At 54.1% G+C, this 22,065-nt stretch overlaps 1 protein-coding gene across 1 annotated transcript; it reads left to right on the plus strand.

Annotated features, from left to right (window-relative positions):
* The first annotated feature begins 556 nt into the window (after positions 1–556).
* Positions 557–19,100, plus strand: LOC310900368 (homeobox protein aristaless-like 4). Its single transcript, XM_083838253.1, has 2 exons — positions 557–1,920; positions 3,096–19,100. The coding sequence occupies exons 1-2, from the start codon at positions 1,521–1,523 to the stop codon at positions 3,098–3,100; spliced, it is 405 nt and encodes a 134-aa protein (XP_083694379.1). The 5' UTR covers positions 557–1,520; the 3' UTR covers positions 3,101–19,100.
* The last annotated feature ends 2,965 nt before the right edge of the window (positions 19,101–22,065 follow it).

Raw genomic sequence — 22,065 nt, forward strand, 5'->3', positions numbered from 1 at the left:
TGCGCTAAGGCAGATCCGCGCTGCGCCGAGCCGACGAAGCCGCGGCGGCTCCTTCTGCGCCCCCGGCCGCTGCGAACCCCCGGGGAGGAAGGGGGGGGGGCGGCCACGACCCCCCCCCCCAAGCTCCGCGCCCCCTCTCCGCCGCATCCCGCTCCCCCCGGCCGCATCCCGCTCCCCCCCGCGCCCCCAAAGCCATACAAATAGAGGAAAGCCCCCAGGCTCTCCCCCGCTCCGCGCCGGGGGGAGGAAGCCGGGGGGAGAAGGGAGGACACACGGCCCGGCCGGGGGGAGCCCAGCGCTCCCAGCCCGCAGCCGGCCCCGCCGCGGCCCGCGCTCCCCAAGGGGTTAAGGGCCTTCTTCCCTCGTCTTGCCTCTCTTCCTTTCTTTTCCTTTCTTTTTCTTTCATTCTTTCTTTCTTTCTTTTTTTTTCCTTTTTTTTGTTCTTTTTTTTTTTTTTTAATTTTTGTTGTTTGACCGAAGAACTGCGGTTGTAGTTTGCGTAATATCTTTATTACTGAGAACTTCAAGGTAAGCGAGCAATAGGAACCAGATGTGGGGATGGGAGGAAGGCAGGGTAGGAGTGAGTGGAAGGGGTAGCAGGAGTTAAACGGGGGAGGAGGGGAATCAGGTTGAATGGCGGGACGGGGGGGGGGGGGGGGCGACGGAAGGTGAGTATTGATTTATTTTTAAGCCCCTTTTGGGTCGCAATTGACCCTTCAAACCAAAAAGGGCTCCTCGCAGCCTCCGTCCCTCTGCAAGTTCACCTCTGCCGCTCCCAGGAGCCGGGGCCGATTTCGTGTGCTCGGCGCCCCTGCTAAAATCCCTCCCTGCCGCCCCCCGGCCTTTGATCCCCCCGTTTACACCTGGGGAACTGAGGAGGGGGCAAGGAGCCGGGGGTCCCCGCAGCTGCGGGCCGAGGCCCGGGGGGCGGCCCGGGGGGGGCACGGGCACGGCCCCGCTCCCCGCGCGTCCCCGCGCTCATCCCCGCGCTGCGCGCACCTCGTGTGTCCGATTTTCTGGTTTTTAATCGTTTTTTATTTTTATTTTTTTATTTTTTAACGCAAAAGATATGACCTCCACCCTCGTCTGCTTCCACACACCCCCATAGACATACACGCACACCCCTTCCCGGGCCCCCTCCCCTCCACTGTCATCATCTACATATTAATTGGGGGAGAGGTCTTTCTCTCTCTCCTTTTTTTTTTCTTTTTTTTTTTTTTCTATGTGTGGGGGGGAAAGCCCTGAGAAGCCTCTCCTTAGGCTGTAGATAGTTTGGAGGGAGAGACGGAGAGCAAGTGAGTGTGTGTGTGAGAGAGGGAGGGAAAGAAAAAGCCCCCTTTTACTGTGCGAGATCTTAAGGGGGCTTGGAGATCTGGTCAGCTTTCAAGAACATCTGAATCCTCTTAGAGCTCCCCGGCCCAGCTGTGGGTGTGTGTGTGTATGCGAGAGGGAGAGGGAAAAAGAGGTTCCTGGTGCCCCTCCAAGCGCATTAAGGACACTCGGGCCTTTTAATTTTAGGAATGAATGCTGATACTTGTGTTTCTTATTGTGATCCGGCTGCCATGGATTCCTACTACAACGCAGCCTCCCAGGGCACAGAAGGCTCCTCGCCTTTTAGGGCATTTCAAGCAAGTGACAAGTTCAGCCCTACTTTCCTGGCCAGCAAAGGACAAGGCTTTGGTGACAGCAGCGCTAAGTGCCGGAGCCGCTACAGCCAGCAGGAATGTCAGTCCCTGGATGGCAGCGTGCAGGCTCCCAGCTCCGCCGGGGCTCCGGCCTCCTTTAACAAATACCCTCCGCAGCAGCAGCAGCAGCAGCACCTCTACATGCAGCGAGGCCCCTGCAAGACCCCCCCGGAGAGCAACCTCAAGCTGCAGGAGAGCAGCGGCCACAACGGAGCTCTGCAGGTCCCCTGCTACGGTGAGTGGCGGGCGGGCGGCGGGGCAAGCACCGGGACCGGCCCGCAGAGAGGCTCTCGGTGCTGCAAAGGGCCCCGGCGGCGGCTGCCCGGCACCCCCAGCCCCCCAAATTCCCTCCTCCGGGGTCCCCCCCGGCTCCAGGGGCTGCGCCGCGCTCCGGAGCCCGCAGGTCCCGGGGGAAGCGGCGGATCCCCCCCCCTCCTCGTCCCGCTCCGCCGTGATTTTAGCGTCGTTTCCGAGCCGAGCCGATGCATCCCCAGCCCCGGGGAGCGCCGGCGGTCCGGGGGCACCCGCAGCGAGCGGGGAGAGAGACGGAAAGGGAAAGGACGAGCGGGCCGCGGCTCCGCGCAAAACGCTCGCCCAGGGGACGCGGTGCCAGCGGGAGCCGTGCTGGGAAATGTCCCCCGGCTCTTCGCTTCCCTGCCTCTCACTTTCTCCCCTAATTGCCACTCCCCCAATTGATTTCTGCCGGGCCGCTGCAGATAACCCGCTCGCATCCTCTCGGCGGGTCATTAGCGGTAATTAAGACGCTCCCGTGTGCGCCGGCCGGGGCCGCTTCTCCTCTCCTTCCCCGGCGGGCGGTTAAAAAGCAGGGCGCGTGGGGAGGCTTCTGCTAAACCCGGGCGATTCGGGGAAAAAAAGAAAAGGAGAAAAGAAGAAAAAAAAAAAAAGGAAAAAAAAAAGAACGAAAAGATAAAACAATTATATATATGTGTGTATTATTTATTTACTTTTTGGAAGGGAAAGCGGAAACAAAGTCTCTTCCTTTCCCCCACGATGCGGGGAAATCGGGGCTGCTCCGGCCCGAGCTCAGTGCGCTGCCGGGGCCGCCGTGACCCCGGGCAGGGACAGGGACAGGGCCAGGGACACGGGCCGGGAGAGGCCCGGCCATCTCACCGCTCGCGTCCCGGTCTCTCGCCGTCTTTTAGGGTATCCCCCCGCTCCTCATACTGCCCTCTTTACTTTCTCTTTCTCCCTCGCACCTTCCCTTTCCCCCCTTTTAGACTCAGAAGCAGGCAGGGGGACCTTCCCCCTCCCCATCCCCATCCACCCATCGCTCCCCCTGCGCGCAGCCGAGGCCCCCCGCACCCGCGGAGCCTCGGGGGCTGCGGGGCGATGCGGGGGGAGGCCCCGGTGCCGTCCCCGCTCTGCTAACCGGCTCTCTTGTCTTCGTAGGTTGAAAAACCCGGCTTAGCCCGCGATGACACATTACAGCCCCGGGTAGAGCCACCCGAATTTATCCCCGGCCGTAACGCCGCCGGGGTCCCCCCCCGGGTTATTTTCAAGGGGGGCTCCGGGCTGGACCTCGAGCGGGAGCCCCGCGTCGGCAGCCGATGGCCCGGCCCGGAGCCCGAGCACGTTGCGAGCCCCGTGTGATGTGGCTAGGGCCGCTGGGGCTGTAATAAGAGCCACATGGATCCGCGAGGATAATTAATAGCAATAATAATAATCAGGGCTAACGATTAAAGAGGGAGTCTCGCTAATAACAGCCACATTGGGCTTTCGCAGGGTGACTGCGGCGGGGACACCCGCAGGCGCCTCTCCGCCTCCTCGCAGCCGGGGCCGGGCGCCGGCTGAGCCGGGGGCAGCGGCAGCCCCGACCCCCGCAGCCCCGACCCCCGCAGCCCCGACCCCCGCAGCCCCGATCCCCGCCACCGGGGCAAACGAAGGGCGGTTTCGCTCGGGAGGCCGGCGGCTGCCCCGGCTCCCTCCAGGACGCGGGGCGGTGGGATGCTGCGCCCGGTTTTACCCTGCGATTTAAATCCCACGCACCAAAAAATAAAATAATAATAATAAAAAAAAAGAGAGACACACGAGGGCGAGCACGGCGAAGCCTCTCCCGCAGGGCTGCGCCCCTTTTTGCTGGGGGCGCCTTGCCCGTGCGGGTCTCCGCAGCCGGCCGGAGGGGTTTTTGGTTTTTAATTTTAACTCTTCAATAAACAAGTCGTTGCGAGTTATAAAAAGCCCATGCCTGCCATCTATTGCTCCCGGCTTCTATTCCTAGACCCCTTCCATCGCACCGTACGGGTAAATACAGGCAGGGGAGAGCTGCGCTCGTAAATACCCGGCGGAAACCAGCGGCACTCGCCGAGGCGCTCCCGGCCCGGCTGCGGCGGCCCCGGCTCGGGGGCTGGCTCCCCGCAGCCCCCCGGGGGGCTCCCGAGGGGTCCCGCTGCCAGCTCGGCTCCCCTCGTCCTCGAACCAGAGGGCCACGGCCCGTCCCGCAATTAAAGCCGAAATCTTAAATACCCCCCCTCGGAACAGGTTATATCTCTCGGCTTAGGAAAGGGGGAGAGCTTGGGGGTGATGGCGAATGCGCTGGGGATGTTTGCTCGAGGGAGACAGGAGAAAGGAAAGGGGCTTTTTCTTGCGGAGGAAATTCTCTGAGAGCCGTGTTATGCAAATAACGACCGTGTCTTTTATTCAGAGAGCAAACAAACAGCGCAGGCTGAAGCGCGCTGTTAGCACAAGCGCGGAAAGCGACGGCCGTAGGAATCGGAGGTTCGCTGTTGGATTTTTTTTTTCTTTTTTTTTTCTTTCTTTTTTTTTTTTTTTAATGACACTTTTAACGCATTTCTCTTCCTCCTCCTCCTCCCCCTAATGTAATGTAAACTGCAGGCGCGGCAGGACGAGCCTGCTGGCGGCCCCCCCGCCTCCCGGGGGACACCGCTGGCTGCCGGGGCTGGGGCTCGCAGGGCCCCCGCCGGTTTTCGGAGCCCTTTGGGGTTTTCGGAGCTCGTCCTGCGCCGGGGGGGGGGGGCGTGGAGGGCTCGGTCCCAGGCAGGGCCGATGCCGAGCCCCCGCCCCGGGCTCCGGCAGTGCTGCGACCCTCCCCACCGGGCATCCACCCGCCCCGGTGCGGGGGGGACGGGGCGGCTCGGAGGGATTTTGGGGTGGGGGGATCCCGCAGCTCCGCCGTGGGCTGCCGGCTCCCTGCCGGGCTCCTTCCCCGCCGACGAAGGGAGGCGGGAGGGGAGAGAGCGGGTGCCGTCGGCCCGGGGGGGCCGGGGAAGGGGTGGGGAGGTGCTGCCCCCATCCCCGCGGGGAGCAGCGGGCAGGTATAAAGGCGAGCCTCCGGGGAAGGAGGCACGGCAAGGCACGGCACGGCACGGGACGGGACGGGACGGGACCCGACCCGACCCCCCCGGGGGTTAAGGGGCGAGGGCTGGGGGCGAGCTGGAGGGGAGCGGGGCCGCCTCGGCAGCCCGTGCCCCGCACCGCTGACGCCGCGCCGGCAGTCGGCCGCTCCTTCCCTCAATAGGGCCACCAGATCTGCCATTCAAGGGCGCCGGCACCCTCCCAGGGAGGGGAGGGAGCTCTCGCCAGGAGTTTGGCTCGGGCTCTGTTCGCCCCGGCGCTCGGAGGTGCGGGATCTCCTCCGCGGAGAGCTGCGGGATTTCCTCGGGAGCAGGACGCCAAGGTAGGGCTCCCGCTCGCTGCCCTGCCTGCGCAGGAGGACTCGCTCGCGGCTCTTCCCAAAGATGTCCTGCCCTTCCCTTGGCTCGGACGGTAGAGCTGGCTGGAGACTTTTATAGGATTCCCGACCCGAGCTGTTTATAACACTCATGTGTCAAAGGACCGGGAGCCTCCCTCCCCCTGTGCTTGCGCCGCTCGCTCCTCGCCGACGATCTCTTTTCGCACTAGAGCTGTTTATTTGCCACTTGCCCGCTGCCGGCTGGGATTAACTCCGCCGGAGCCCTGCATCGCACGCCGCGGCTCCGGCAGGACGTTACCGGCAACGAGAAGGGTGCAGGGACAAGAGGGAAAAAAAAAAATTCTTAAACTTTTACTAGTCCGAATTGTTTTGAAAGCAACGCGGCGCGAAGCAGACGGGGAAAATACCGATGGGGAGAGAGATTTGGAGATGCTTACTGAGTGCGCCTTTTCCTAAGGGTTTGATGTAGGAGTGCTATTAACAATATATGCTGATGCCAGATAGCGCAAATGAGCTGTGTGTGTGTTATCTGGAGCTGCAGGCTGTTTATTTTGTGCTCCCTTTGAGTGTACATCCAGTGTGGTTGCATGACTAACCGGCGGGAGTGATTCACTGGCTGCTTTATGGGTGACTGCTCAAAACAAGTTGTGAATCAAAAGAGATTTCTTTGGCTGTGGTTTCCAACCTCCCATGTTAAATGCACTCAGGGTTTAAGGGGAGCTAATGTGCAGACTTCAATCCCTCAGATCTTGAAGATTTATTCCCTTTCCAAGCCCTGCATCCAAAGTCATGATGAGTTTCCCTTGTAAGAGGGAGGTGGTGTCTGGGAGGCTCGGAGCCAAGGTCTGCCGCTGAAGGACATCTCCAGCCACGTCCCCGTCCCTTCGGTGGCACCATTCCTGCTCTTTAGCCGCTTTTCGCCCTGGAGCTTGTTCAGGGCGTTGGGGCAGCTGTAGCAATTCTCGGGTACGAGGCGCGATGCGCCCCGTGGCAGCAAGAGGCTTTTCGTCCCATTTCGCAGCTGGAAAAACTGAGACTCGGAGCCTCCAGCGGCTTGTGCAAGGGCAAGCTGTCGCCACGCAGCGGCACCAGTGCGATCGTCCCCGGGCCTGCTGCAGCAGGAGGCCCCCAGCAGCCGCTGGTGGGGTCGGTGGGAAAGGTCCCAGAGCAGAGGGCCCCAGCTCGGGTTTGGAGGGGGCTGAGGCACCGATTCCATACGGCCAGGCCCTCGTTCGGGGCAAGAAGCTGTAGAAATCGGTGCGTCCTCGTATGCTCACATCTCGGTGCAGAACATAGGCTTAACCTGCCAGCCCACATTAATGGGCTCACCTTTCAAAAGCAGCTCCATCACCTTGGGCAACCCTTGCCGGTCAAAACAAGAGATGGGTTGGTCTCGTCGTTGCTTTTCAGAAAAGGCTGAGAAATCGCTGCCCCGAAAGTCATGTGTTTCTAAGGTATTCCTCCTACACATTTGGGAAAAAAAAATCCTGTCTTAACCATTAACCAGTTTGGAAAGCAGAGGTCCTATATATTCGTATCGATACATTTTCAGAAAGAAAAAAGAAATAGTTCTGGATTAGGAGAAGCCCGAGCAGTAACCCAGCTAATACAGGACCCCTGTGATGTGAGAATCATTTACTAAGAAATGGATGGGAACGTTTCACATGAATAAAGCGTTAGAGTAATTTCCAACAGTTACATGTCTCTCAGCTGCCCCAACTTGTAAATGAAAGTTCTTAAGTAAAGGAGGAAGGCTACTTACGTACATTAAATAAATGACCTCCACTTTATTTTCTGCGTAAGTTTGGATGAATCAATGTTATTATACACGCTGCTGATTCTGCTCGGCTGTGTTTTTATTCATGCTCACACACAATCCTCATATTTTGACTGTCACATAAGCAGCCACAAGTTTGAATCAGCACAATACTTCTAGGGACATTCTTCTATCGAAGAGAGAAGTCTCAGTGTGGAGTAGAGGAGGATGGAGGGAGAAAGGACCAGAGACGGAAGAGAGGAGGCAGGCGGAGCAGGACCTGAAAAAACTCAGGGGAGTGATGAGCAGTGGCAGGCTTAGCACTGTTATGGAAGGTGGTCTGTAACCGATTTTATGGATGATACGAATCCGCCAGCATTGCATTCTTCATCTCTCCACCGGGAATAGCCGTGATTCAACATGTCGTAGCTGCAGTCCTCAGGTCCCGGCAGGATTTAGCCATGACAAGCTGATATGTCACGAGCTATGCTCTACCCTTATCCGCACTGATCAAAGACCATTGCATCACCTCACTCAGCAGTTAAATGTCTACAGAATCTGATAGTTATTTATGCGTTTGTTTGTTTGTTTGTTTGTTTTGAGAAGGTGTGATTTGAGGCTTTACCCTGCTGCAGTTCATCTGCTTGCTGGAAACAGCTGGTTGAATCAGTACTATTTCTAAGCATATTCTTTATTATTCATTAGCTGTGAGGCAATGAGTTCTCTAGCAGGTGATGCAGCCTGAAAGGTAACCTGTTTCAGTCACTGATAAGCGTACTGTATGCTGAGGTAGCATGAAATCTTAGTGCTTGTTTAAAGATAGCAACTGCCTTTTTCAGTAGAAGTCTGAAAAGCAAGGAAGTGGCTGAGGGAGGGAGAGACAGACGAAGCGATAGGAGCCACCACGTGAGGCACGAGCCACTGGCAGGGCTGCACAGGCCCTGAGATAAGAAGGCACAACCATTTAACGAGAAGCTCAGTGCAAATCTTCCACACGGGTTTGGTGGTGAGATATATGTGTGCATGTGGGGCAGAGGAATCGTAACCAAAACCGCTGCAAAAACAAATAGGGGAAGTCAATAGCAAGTCAAGGCCAGTCAGAGGAGCTATTCAATGGGAAATGAGGAACCTGAGGAAGAGACAGAACAAACAATTTGGGCAGGCATCTGCCCGGGGAAAATAAAAGAAACTTGTAATATCAAGTCTAGAAATGTCTTGCTGTCGATTGCTATTGTGTTCAGGGAGATAGATAGGGCTTTGTGTGCAAACACCACTGCGTTAAAGAAGTACCTCACCAGTTCCTCCCTGCAGTGGAAAATGCCTCCTTGGGACCTCAGATAAATGTCTGCTTTGGTCAGGAGCATTCATGCTGGTGTCAAGGGTAGGGTTCAGTTTCCAAAGAGGGAAGCAGGGAACTGCATATTCTTTTGGTGCAAGAAGGATCAGATAACAACGGTGCTTACAGACAGCTAAGCTCCTCAGAAGCACTAGAAAGTGAAAGGAATTCACCCAAGAATGAAAACCAAACAAAGCAAAGTTGTACGCTTCAGTAAGTGAAGGGCAATACCGGGACTTTCCCCAGAAGTAGTCAGAAACAACCTGGAAATGGCTCTCTGCAAGGATGGTGTCCAGAGGGATCTGAGGGGTCTGTGAGGTGCTGGGAACCTCAGGACAGAAGATGTTGTCACAAATCAGGGGAAACAGGAAGGTGTTGTTCAGCCTGAAACTTAATAGGATGCCTGAGCCACAACAAGGGTTTCTGAAAGAATAGAAAACCATCTCCAAAAGCAAACCAAAGGATCACCGGCGTACCAGCCTGCTGGGTGTGGAGTTGGTCCAAGGCTGTCGGGGCAGTCATGTAGGACTTGGTCACACATAGGACTGTCTGTTTGCAGCACGTGTGCTCTGTAACACAGGCAAGCATCACTTTTTTCCAGCCCCAGCAATGATGCTTAAGAAAGGACCCCCAGGGAGGCCAACACATGTCCATTCCCACAGGGAAGAGGAGCCAGGTGGAGTGCAGCTCTGTGGCTCTTGTCCACGAGGAGAGGCTGAGGCGAAACCCTGGGGCAGGGGGATGTGCCGTGGCCCAGGCTGTGGTGCTGGTGTCTGGGTCAGGAGACCACGAGACCTTCCGGAGCACCGCGTGGTTCTGCTCCAGCCTCCCCTGGGATGGTGCATGCCCAGACCTCAGCCTGGGGCAGTCAGGAGCACAGCTGTGGCAAGGACCCATACCTGAGAGCTGAGAAGCACTCTGTTATAGACATAACCTGGCTTATCAAGATTTGGTCTGAACCTTCGTAAGCAGATTGGAGCCAGATATCAGTCTGAGCTAGACAGGACACAGCCAAATGCTAGGAGGCAAGAGGAAGAAGAGACCCACCTAAATTGGCAGAGGACCTGCAGACATTTTGTGTTCCTCACGTCTCCAGATGCCAGCGAGGACTTCCAAGATAAATAGCCGATGGACCAATTGCTAGACGTTTAGGCAGATTGCGGAGTAAGAGGAGGCCAGAAACACTCCATGAAGCTGTGGGATTTATGGCGGAGCTTAAATACTGCGTTTCAGCCCTTCAGCGGGAGTCAGAAAGCTGCTACTGGAAGAGAGGGAAGCTGGTTGCTTTATGTCTTACAGAGTCCTGTGCTAGAGAGAAGAGTATTTTCACCCAGCTCATACCACTTCAAGCTGTTAGAAAAAGGAGCTTTTGCAGGGTAGAGAGCAATGGGGGATTGGCTACAACATCAAACGCGAGTACCGCGGCTGGGCTAAGAGTGGCTCTGGTGGGGAGGGGAGATATCCACAGACAAGTTTGCCATAAATATACGGCTAGTCAGGACAGAGCCTCGTACAGACCTGCTGAAAGGCCCAAACTCAGCTCAGGAAGCCAGGCTGTTTGGAGCTGAACATGGTGAGCAGGGCGGTGCTGGTTTTAAGTCAGGACTGCAGCAAGGTTTGTGGTGCCCAGGGCGAGACATTAAGTTGGTGTTCAGAGCAATCCTCTCCTCTCCGTAGCCTTTAGATAACTTGCTTTTGGGAAGGGTACTTGTGTGGCTGATTCTGGGGAAAATTCTCGTTTCCTTGACCTTGCTGGCAAAAACTGGTGCTCTTGGTTGAACATCCCACTCGCCTCCATTTGGCAGCGGTCACTTCAGAGGGAGGGATCCAAGGTGCGGTAGCAAGAGAGAGGTCACTGCATGTCTGTGCAATGTACAGGCATCGCAGGTGCTCGTCAAGGTTTTGCAGTCATTAATTGAAAGTAGACGTAGACAAGAGGGGAACCCAAACCAGAGCAGGGTGAGAGGGAAGGCAGCCACTGGGGAAAACGGCCTCATGGAGGAGAAATGCCAGAAGGAGACTGAGCCTCTGGGATCAGGAGCGATCTCAGCAATGCTTTGTGTGCAGATTGCTGAGGCTGGTGCCTGGTCAGTGAGCACCAGGGGCTTTCAACCTTTACAGATGTGGCTCATGTGAAAGAAGAAGGTTTGGGCAATGTTTGCAGTGCTTCCCTCCATGGGCAGGCCCCTGAGCTGTCTCTTTGAGCTTGCAGCCAGCTCTTGGACCTCGTTTCTTGTCCTGGTTAGAAGAAAGGCTGTACTGTGTAATATGGGAAATTATGCTAATCAAAGGATGCTTGTGCCTTGCCATTAATAGATAATATCTGGGATGTGCTGCACTAGGTTCATTTTGGTTTCCACCGTGGATATTTGGAGGTGAAAATGGCTTTCATGTTAGGACAAGTCCATAGCAAACTATCGCATGGGTCTCCCACCGCCTGTGTACACTCAAGAGGCGAACAGAGCAGGAGTCGTGTGGCCGTCCCTCCGTTACAGCTGAGAACATCCCTGCACGTGGTGAACCTTCCTGGGGAAGTCCCCAGTGTGAGGAAAGAGAGCAGCCAGCTGGTCTCCCAGCCTTCACAGCCCTCGTGGCACCAACCCTGCTGCCAGGGGCTTGCAAGGTGCTCCTTGTGAGAGGGGAAAGCTGCCAGAGGAGGGTGGCTGGGTGGCCTCAGAGCTGAGGCAGTTTCTGCTGCACACAGCTGGGAACAGGCACGGTGCTGACACGAAACCAAAGGGAACTTGACCACAGGCTGACTTGATGCTGCAAAACTTGCTAGTGATGTATATATGGTATATATGTGATCCTGTAGCCATTCAGTCCCTAAATACTTTCACCCAGCTGTTTAGTGAGGAGGTAAGCTCGTGGTCCTGGCATTGCACGCAAACGTGCAGCATCCTTATTTTCTCCTTTCTTTCACAGTCTGCAGAAATGAAAATGCTTCTGCCTCAGCCAGTAGATGCATATGTACAAGAGCAGGGTTCAAGTAGCTAAAAGCATCCCTCAGAAAGTCTCCTGGTCTCAAAACAGGGCATGATGGAAAGATGACTCATTTGGCAAATGTCTGCTTTGGAGTGTAGATTCCCTTCAGAGTAGCAGGGGAAAAGCTCTCTGGTCATGGTGGCAAAGCGTGGAATTTAAAGACAAAATATTGTATAGGAGATGGGGAAATAAAGCAATGGGTGATGAGTGTTCGTGGGAGTTCTTTATACCAGAAATACTAAAAAATATGAGGTTCTGAGGTTTTTCTATGATGTCAAAACCATTGGGCATCTTGAGGTTGCATTCTTTCTTAGTCAGGGCAAGAGAGAACTGGTTTTGAGGAAAATGCAGAAAGAGAATGGAAAATTACTACAGGAAATGTGATGCATTTCTTGCATGGGCTACATTTCAAAAGTGGGTCCCTAAAGATGGGGAGAAACCCTACTGAGCACTGTCTCCTGGGGACCTTACTGCCATTCATTGCTGTTGATGTTGTTGGGCCTTTGCCTTAGATGGACTGTGCCAGACAATATTTGTTGGTAGCTATGGATTTCTTTAAAAAATGACCTGAATCTTGCCCAAAAAGGAACCAAGAGGCTATGATAGCAACTGAGCTTCTAAGGCATGAATTTTTCACCATATTTGGGGGCTTAGACACAAGGAACATGCAGCATGGCAAAGGCTTTGAGGCCAAAGTATTTCGGCAGGTTTCTCAGATGGTAATAAATGCAATAGGAGCTGCCCAGCATTCTCCAGCTGGCAGAGCAGGGAAAGCTTGGCTGGTGCTGGGAGGAGGTGCTGAGCCATCTGCAAGTGTCTCGTGCTGGTGTAGATGTCCGTTTTTATACCATCTGGTCTCCTGGTGCTGCTCCGAAAGCTTTCGGTACCTCCTGGCCCCACGTCAGCACCTGAGAGACCTCAGTGCATCTTGCGTCTTGGGAGTGGGTCACTGAACCACCCCCAGATACTTCACAGGAGAATGACAAAAGGACCGGGGCTAACCCAGCCCTTGGTCTATTCTGTTGATTTTAGCAACTTTCAGAAACGTACGAGGGGAAAGCACAGTCTGACTCCAGCTCTCCTCTTCAGGCATCAGGCAGGAGCCATAGCACATTCCCGAGAGCAGTTCCTGAACTCAGGCCATTTGTTACGCACCAGTCTGGTCTATCGGGACTCTGTAAGTCTCCACACGGAAATGGGTCAGGTTTTTCTCGAGAAAAACAACTGCGAGTGCGGCCTGGGGCAAAATGTGTGTTCTCTGAGGTAGGGTCACATGTGGAAACCTGGCTGATCCCACATCCTGTGGAGATGGAAGGACGAGGAGCCCAAGGCAGATAAGGCACAATGCGTCGCAGTGGCCACGCACATGCGCCAACGCGTGAGAGGCGAGCGGGCTCCTGGCCCAGGATGAGGGACCGGAGGGGCCCCGAGAGTGAGAACTCAATCATGAATGTTGTCTGACAGAAATCATTTCCCTGCTTGGGGAATACAGGGAATGGCCGAGTTCAACTCACAGATTTCGCTAAGACCAAAAGCTTTGCTGAGATCTCCCTCTCAGGGGCTCCAGAGGAAAGGAAGCTGCAGCTAAAGGCCCACAACAGCATCTCACGGCATCTGAAAATGACCCTATGAAAATGGCTCATCAGGAAAATGTGGCACAAGTACATAAATAGTTAAACTGATTGCTCTGATGCTCTTCATCTCCGTGCATCTGTACCAGGCCACCCCTTCCCTGGGCATCAGCCCTGCTCCACAGCCGCTGTTCTGCTGGCACAGCTGTCTCCTGGGAGCAACAGCCGTTAAATAAGTAGAAAAGACGCTGGCTTCCCAATGTCTCCAGCTGGTGATCATCTGTAGAGCTTCCTGCCATAGTACCCGAACATCCTAGCCCCTTTACTGATGAGGGATGATGGAGCACCAAGGTTTTCTTTTCAGTTTAGCTCAGATCGTGTTCTTGACAAATTACACTCACGCACATCGTCTCTCTCAGCTGGTAGTTATTTTACATGGGAGTTATTACAGGGGAGGGTTATTTATTTCGGTGTGTCCCGCAGTCTGAGCGAATAGTACTGCACAGCACTTGTACGATCCCTGTTTATAAGACGCAGCTTCATCTGCTGTAGGAAGTGCCCATGGGGTTTGACGTAAGCCGATTCAGAAAGCTGCATCTCCACTTTGGAAAAGAGAGGACGTGAGCTGGCACTGCCCACATGTCCCCAGACCCAGAAAAGCCCCTGGGTACTGGCAGGCCCAGCGAAGGGGCTCGCTGAACCCTTCTTTGGGACAGAGGGTTTCTACCATTTCCACTAAAGCCTTGGCTCTAAAGCCCTGGCTTGTTGCAATCTGCAGCCTTGTAAGTGTAGTCACTGCAGGAATTTTGTAGTTTGGAGAACCACTATTTGTGTCTGACCGTGTATCTTCTCCTGCGAGGCTTATGAACAAAATCAGTAGCTGCAGCAATCACACATTCCTGCACAAGCATGCTTGCCGCTTATGAATGCTGCAAAATTACGGTGAAAATGTCCGGTCAGATACCCGAGAAGACATTGTGTGGGAAGCTGGGTTTGAGATGAGAGGGAAGGAGAAAGCAACCCGCTGCAGCCCCAGCAGCTCTCCTTGCAGACGTCAGCTCCTCGCCCAGCCGGAGAGCCGAGGACGCTCTGGGAAGCAGAGGCCAGTTGGTCCTGTTCCCCATGGCCAATGCCACGAGTCCTCAGATGCTGCAAACTGAGACAATCCCAGTCCACCCAGTAGGTAGGGCTGCGCTCGGGATGGTGCTTGTGAGTGATCTTTGGTCAACTCTTTGCACGTGCATGTCGATGTGTTCAAGGGTCAGGAAGCCAAAAGGTGATCTGCCCTGCTGAGCTGAAGGTAGGTACGTGGTGGACACATGGAGTCCTTCCTGTCCCTGACTGTGTGAGCATCGCTGGCAGAAATAGGTTTCTGGGGCAAGTTCTCCTTTTCACGAGTTCCTAAAAACAATTTCTGTAAATATTTGCTAATGTTTACTTGACATTTGCAGTCACTCATGTCAGTATGATCCTACCCTGGAATGTTAACTGGAAACAAACACAAAAGTGGGCACGAGCACCGCTGATGTGAGTACAGTTTTTAATTTAGGCTGATTTTCATGGTCATCGTCTTTCACGTAATCACCCGCTTCTGCTGAGAATTAGCGGTGCTCCAGGAGTTTCACTGTTTTTGAGATTCATGACTTTTTGTTCTCCATTCAGAAGTGTGTTACCAGAGTCACTCTTGTTTGTGTCTACTGTCTGACACTTCCTACCAAAATCCTGCCTCCAGTTGTTTCTAACTTAATCAAAACTTCACAATTTGGGCTAAAAAACTCCCATAGCTGTTGTTTGCCTGTGGCTGTTTTTATAATAGCAGTAGAGTAGTTGTTGTTTTGTTGTTGTTGTTGTTTTTAAGTTCATCTGAACCAATTAAGCTGTTTCCAAGAACGTAGCTAAAACTAAGCACATTTTTGTTTTCTCTCTGCCAGAAAAATCCTACAATGTCTTTTTTCAAAAGTTCTGGTGCGCAGCGCTGTGTAGTGAGTGTCAAACTCGTAGTGGAGCTGGGTTTTGGGTAGGAAATGTGCTTCCTGCCTTTCCTCTGAAAAACAGTCCAAGAACAAGCTTGAAGGAGCCGTGGCTTTCACTCGCTCGGTAGTGGCAGCTTTGATTTTCACACCTAAATACACTGCAAATTCGGCCTTTCTGTGGTTCTGTGGCACTGCTGGGCAGGGTGTGGGTGCCGTGCAGTAGATAAGAATTGCCACTGCATGCTGCACAATGAGGAGAAAACACAGAGCTGTTCACTGGGTGGAGCAGAGCTTCTGCTCTGATTTGCTTGCTTTTACCAGCCCCAGACAAAAGCTGTCCCCTGCCCAACAATTCTCTTGGCTCATGCAAACCTATTTCTTTCTTTTTTTTTCTTTTTCCTGGTGACAATTAAAGACATGAAGTAGTCCCCAAGTGAAATGAAATCCCCCCTCTCAGGGCCTGGGGCACGCAGTGCTCCGAATGCCTTGACATGAGCAGTTTACCCTTTGAGCAATTGGCGGCTCCCCTTTCACAAGTGAGAGCACACTTTTGTTGAGGCTTTCCTTGTTCAGCATTACCTAATGGATTTTTTTCCTTAATAACTGTCATTTGCCCTGCGTCTTGCTATTCTCAACTGAAAATGAAAAATGTCAGTTGCCGGCTGCAAATACTATTTCATTATTCATTTACCATAGGAATCTCAGGCACATTCATCCCATTTCCTCTGAGTGCCTCATTATCAATAAACCTTTGCCTTGCTGCTTCTGTAAATCATTTTCATCCCTTTCGTTTGCGAGCCAAGTGCTTGGGCTTTTGCACAAGAGTCTCCTGGGAGCCATTGGCCAAGTCATGCAGTGTTGTTTCTACTCCTTGATCAGCTGGCAAAGCTTCATTACAAAGAGATTATAGAGCTGCACACACATATGTGTATATATATATATGGATGAGAAAGCATTGCACTTGAACTGTGAAGCAAGCAGAGGAGAAACAGGGGAGAGTTTCAACCATCCTTCCCCTTCTCTCCTCTACCCCAGAACCCAAAACTGCACTGTTGGAGCACCGCCGATGTGCCTCGGCCATGGCAGAAGCTCTCGGTGGTGAATGCCAATGTGGCACGGAGAGCCCGGCGCCAGGCTGGGGCAGGGGAGGAGCGGCTGGAGGGATCCTGCAGAGGCCAAGAGTTTATTAAACTTCACTTCAACCGGAGCTGAAATATGTTCCTCTAGCGCCGGGCAGCAGAGGTTAATGGAGTCCTTTTCGTAGATGTTTTATGACACTCTTTTGGGATGCATATAAAAAGACTGGGACTTTCTGAGTAATTTAACTAAATATTTGTTTAGACTGTGTAAGGAGCAATAGGAGTTTCCAGGCAGGTCAGACATCGATGGGTTTTCCTTTATTTCCTTTTTTAGCGGGGCCAGCCCACAGCCTGCAGGGGGTGCCTGCAGCACTGTCCCCATCCCCTGAGCCCCCAGACAGGAGGTGTTTGGCAACAGGTGAGGAGCACTCTGGAGGCGACCAGCCTGCTGCTGCCAGCTTTGCTGTTATTTTGTCTTCATCCTCGGTCAGCAAGTTCCCATTCTGGTTACGCTGCTTTTCACTTCAGGTTGTGATTTTGCTGCCCGGTTCCTCTCTGCCAGCAGAGCAGATGCCCACCCGTCTCCCAGCCCCGCTGACTCTGAACCGGTGGGTTTGGTAGCCACAATCCTAATTTCTTCCTGGAGTGCTTACAAAAGCCTGGTGCTCGTAGCAACTTTAGCAATTCCCAGACCTGGCTGGCCCCGAGTTTTGCGATGTGCAGTCAGAATGGAAATAAGTCGTGGCCGTGCTTCCAAGAACAGGCACACTTGGTAAAGGCTGAATGTTTTTCTTCCCTCATCTGCATCTTTCTTTACTAATCAGCTCTATAAAGCTGAAGAACAGCAGAACTGTTTTGCTAAAGAACCTGGCCCACATTTTGGCCCAAGGTTTAAGCTCAACCCTTTCTGCGGTTTGGTGAGGTTCAGCCAGCACTGGGTGTTTTCTGTTTTGATTTCAGCTTTCCCATCACTCCTGCTTCCCAATTTCCAAGCGAAAGCAGCAACACCCGAGCCCCCCAGTGACACACCTTGCTCAGGGGGAGCCAGGGCTGTTCTGTCCCAGCATCTTGCCCAGGCTCAGGGGCCTCAGCTCATCCCCCTCGGGGTGCTCGGGGGCACAAAAGGAAAGCACGAGGAAGAGCAGCCTCTCCAGAGGGTGCCTGAAAACCCCTGGAGTCCATCCTGAACCGGGGCTCCCTGGTGCAGAGGCAGCTCAGCTCTTGCTCAGCTCGTGACAGAGAGGAGCTCATCTCCTCCCTCCTGCCCCTGTGCTCTGCCGCGTGGTGTCGGTCACAGCAGCACCAAACAGGCGACTGGAGGCCACCTCTGGGAGGCAGCTGAGCTTCAGCAGTGCATGGCTGCCACCGCTGCGGGGTCACTTTCACGAAGCAGGGAGACAGAAGGACACAGAGGCACAGACTGACGGAGTGGCCGATGGCGTGAGCGCTGTCCGGGCAGGCGCAGGCACATCCGATGGGGCGAATCACCTTAAACCATGCCATAGCCAGACCCAAGAGGCAGGCTCTGCTCCCTCGGGAGGCTGTGCCTCCCCAGCCTCCCTCAGCAGCCGTCCCCATCCCTCCCCGAACCAGGCGGTTCCCTGGTGCCTGCCACCACACAGATCAGCTGGCGGTGCCTCGCTTACCCTGCCGGTAACGGGGAAGGCAACACGCAGGGAAACAACCTTGTCTTGTCTGCCCTAAGCACTGTCCTCATGTAACTCTGCCCGAGTTACTTCCAAGCAGGGGAGGAGCAACCTTGCTGCATCCAGGTTTTCTGAAGGAAGCACAACCCTGGATGCTCCTACAACTGAAATAAAGCAGAAAGAGGGATGGGGCATTCCCAATAAATAGCTACTGGCAGGTGTATGTGTGAGGCTGTGACTGAGATGATACAGGATTGCGTTGGAAGGAGGAGACCACTTGTTCAAAAGGTATCAAATTCAGAGCCAAAAACAAGCTGAAAGTCCTTCCCATCCACCTACTGATTCTTGCCTGCCTCATCCACCTTCCTGGGCAGGCAGGCACTGGTGATACGTCGCTTCAGAGTGGCTAGGTGGCTTTTGTACACACGCACAGTTTTTGGTTGGAGATGCAAGTAGGATGTAGAACAAACGCACAATTATTTCCCAGACATTCGTGATGTGCCCACAGTGAGCAATAAAAGTTTTAAAAATCTAAAAATACGCTTTAAAATGCAATAGCTGACCCACTTTGGCTGTGAGACCTTCAGGCAGGACTTTGCACATGGCCTGGCACAATGAAAACCATCTCCATCCTAAGCATGGAGTTACCTCTGTGGGACCTACTGGGGTCTGGCTTCCACCGAGCCACACAGGGATGACTGTCACCTCCCTCCGCTGCCGCTTGAAAAGCCATCCTGTGGCTGGTCCTGGCACGGCAGAGCACATCCCCAGGGCACTGCGTTACCACTGCAGCTGCTGAGGACCTTCAGGTGTCAGAGAGGAGAGCACCAGGTCACTACAAAATTCACGGGTCCATCAGGGAGAGGCGAGACCTCCAGCTCTACAATACATAAGCAATAATCTCCGCTCACCTTCAGTGGTGAGGAGCCGTGGCACACAACCCAGCAGCTTCTTTTGCTCGCGGCGGAGGTGACAACTGTGCGTTTTCCTGCTCTTGTTCTTTTCCCCTGCTGTATTCTGGTAGCCAGGAGGTGAGCTGCAGTTACGGCAGAAACATTTTTTGTGCCTTCAGAATTTGCTGGTCAGCTCTTTCCTGGTGTTCAGATGAGCGTGCCACATGAAGAAGGATTTGAGGCATAAACTGTGCCTTTTTGCTCTCACCACAACTTCTATTCAGAGCCTGCAGAATTGATTTGTTTATATAAAAGCCAGTTTTGTTAGTGTCCTTTAAATAGCATGAAAGGGGAGCGAGCAGTGCACGGTGCATTTATAGTTGATGCTGAGCTCTCCCCAAGTAGCCACAGGGTGTGTGAATTCAGCTAATCAGGGAATAAAGCAATGCACGCCCTCAAAAACAGATGTTTGCAGGGGGAAATTAAAAAAAAAAAAAAAAAAAAAAGCGAAAGGAACAGCAACTTCCACAAACAAATAACACACACATATACACATGCAAACGTTCCCAAGGACTGGCGTGATGTAAACTCCTCAGCAGTGCGAGGACTGATGTTTACCGAGCTGTCTGTCCCCAGGTCCTCGTAGCGATTTACACAGCAGCAGGCAGGCAGCCAGCCAAGGGGACCCAAGCACAGCCAGGGCTGAGGCAGTTTTTTCTCCCAAGGAAGCATCCCTGAGGCACGCAGGGTGCAGACAGAGCCTGGGGCTGAAGACACTTGCTGGCTGTACGGCCACCAGAAGGCTGCGGACCCATCTGAGCTGTGTGGTGCCTTTAACACTGTCCCAAAACTGCCTTTCAGGAGTAGGAGGTGAGTTAGAAGTCTTTCTGCTCTTAGCGTTACTCCTGCTCTGCGGTCAGGAGCATCGCAGTAAGAGACGGCCTTCTTTCCCACCATTCCTTCTGCAAGTAGGCTTTGCTGTGGCAATTTGCTGTCTCTGTCACGATGTCCCCGAGGTGGCCAGGCGTTTCACAGCTCTTTGGATCTGCGGGTTTTATCCTCCTGCAGCATGTCATGATGCACACGAGCCGTGGAGCCTCAGGAGGCAGCAGAGCAGCAGCTCCAGCAGCTTTGGTCAGGTCAGCGGAGATGGATGTTGGCCGTGCACACGTGTGTGTTCACCCGTTGGTCTCTTCGACACAATGGGAGCCAGCGCGTGCTGTGCCACCAGCAGGAGAGCTGCCAGAGTACGTTCCAGCCTCCCGTCAGGTTCTGCAGGATCAACCAAATGAGCTCCTGGGCAGGGAGATAAATGGACTCGCATACAGGGATCACCTCTGTTTCGGGCAAGCTCGAGGGAACTGCAGGCAGGCTGGTCACAAGGATCTGTGTTCATCCTCATCCAGAGGGGAAAATGGAGATGCTCCAAGCAGTTTCCACTGAGCAGCAAGGCTGGCTGCAGCTGCCAGAACAATGGTTTCTTACATAGCCTTATACCTCTTGCATTGAAGAGCTGAATGATGCTCAGTGTTATGCCTGGGCCCAAGCAAGAAGGTTTGATTAATTATCTGATCACTGCTAATAAAATCAGCAATGCCAGAGTCAGCTACAAAGTCCTGGGTCTTCTCTCCATCTTTAACTCTTCTTTCTATCTGCAGACCACAAGAGTGCTCAGTCCCTGAGGGGGAATAAACCTAAAGATTCATTCCTCCTTATGTCTAAAATCCAGCCGCTCCTTTTTTATCCTATGTAACCCAAAATGTGGATTTTTTATTATGTATTTTTCAAATGATAGCCCTGCGCTGCCTTCTAGGCTGCAATGACAGACAGGAGGCAGAAGGCTGCAACAGACAACTCGGGGGAAAAGCGTAATAGCTTCAGCATGTGCTCAAGCACGATCCAAGGGCTGGGTAGGGTTACCGCGGCTGGCCAGGTCCTGGAGGTGTGCCGGCAGGACTGGTGGTGCAAGTCCTCCTTGGTAAGAACTGCAGCGAACACTGTCCAAGCCATACCTAGGGAAAGCTTCAGCGCTGGTATTTAGGCACGGAACAAGAGGCTGCCAAGGCAGCACAGCGGGAAGCAGCCCTGTGCCCGCGGGCCTCGTGCTGGCCACGCAGCTCTCGTGCATCTTCGCAGGGCACAGGGCTGCCAGCACGGGATCGGCCTCGGCTTGCAGGAGTCACGGCATGTGCTGTGCGAAAGAGACATCGTGCCAAGCTGAGCCCGACGCTGCTCTGCGTGCTTGAAACGTCCCGCTCTCTCCTGCCGTGTGGATGCGCCAAGATGAATTCACTCTAAATTAAATTTCACGGATAAGACTGTAGGCAGAGAAGGGTTTACATCCTCACCCTCCCAAGGCAGCACCCTCTAGTAACAAAACAGATACACGTTGAGTCCGAACGTGGTGATGACATGGTTAAAAGCCCAGTCCCTGCAGGACAGCGGGGTGCTGCCCAGCTACCTCGGGGGGCACCTGGCCACCACAACACCCAAGTGATCGGCACGGTCTGGGTTCCTCTGCTGTCCTTCCTGTGGTTCCCAGCACAGACGTGGTGGCACCAGAAAGGCGTTTCCCCTCTTGCAAGGATCCAAAAAGGAGCCATGGCAGAGCAGCCCAGTGCTGGGGGACCCACGTGTCCAACTGCCCCGAGCTGTCCCTGCCCATCGGCACCTGCTGTGGGGTGACTCAGGAAGGGCTCAGCAGTGCCGGCAGACAGCTGAGGTGAGCAGCCAGCAAATGTCCTCCTTCCACCGTCATGAGGGAGAAGGAAGCGGCCGTGAGCAGCGAAGGAGGCACCAAGCAGCCCTGTCGGGCTCGTAAGGGTGTAACGATGCTCGCATTACCTCCTTGTCATGGAGATCTTCACAATATGTAACTCAAGGTCTCTCCAGGTTTGATTAGAAACAGACACCCCAAACTTTGCATTGAAACTTTGAGGCCATCTCCAGTTACAGGAAGTCTGGGCATATCCATATGCAGATGTATGCAATTTGTTTCACTTCAGCATTTAGCACGACTGTTTTGAGGTCAGGGATCCTGTTCCTGGGGAATGAGAGTTACTCCTCGGGACGCTCAGCCGAGGGTGGATGCATGCCACCCCTGCCCTACGCCACCATCCATGCTCGCGGCCTCCTCCTTCATCCCGGCGCTGCTGTGGGCGCCATCTTCTGCTGGGAGGCCTTCGGACAACGGGTCAGGACACTCAGGGACAGCCTGACCACGTCCCTGCTGAGACCCTCAGGGCTGAGTGGGCAGTGGACGCCCTGATGGGGAAGTCACCATGTGCTGCTTGCAGCAGGGAGAAAAATGATCGCTGAAGGCCCCAGCTGCGGCTCGTGCAGGGCAGGCCGGGAGAGCAGAGCAGGCCCAGAGCTTTCCTGTGCTCACAGACACGTGTGGAGGGTGTTTTGCAGCCCTGCCATGACCACCTTGAGGACAAGGTGCTGCCTTGCTGCCTGCTGACTCCGGTT

Source organism: Anser anser (assembly GCF_964211835.1).
Source record: "Anser anser genome assembly, chromosome: 5".
Lineage (NCBI taxonomy): Eukaryota > Metazoa > Chordata > Aves > Anseriformes > Anatidae > Anser > Anser anser.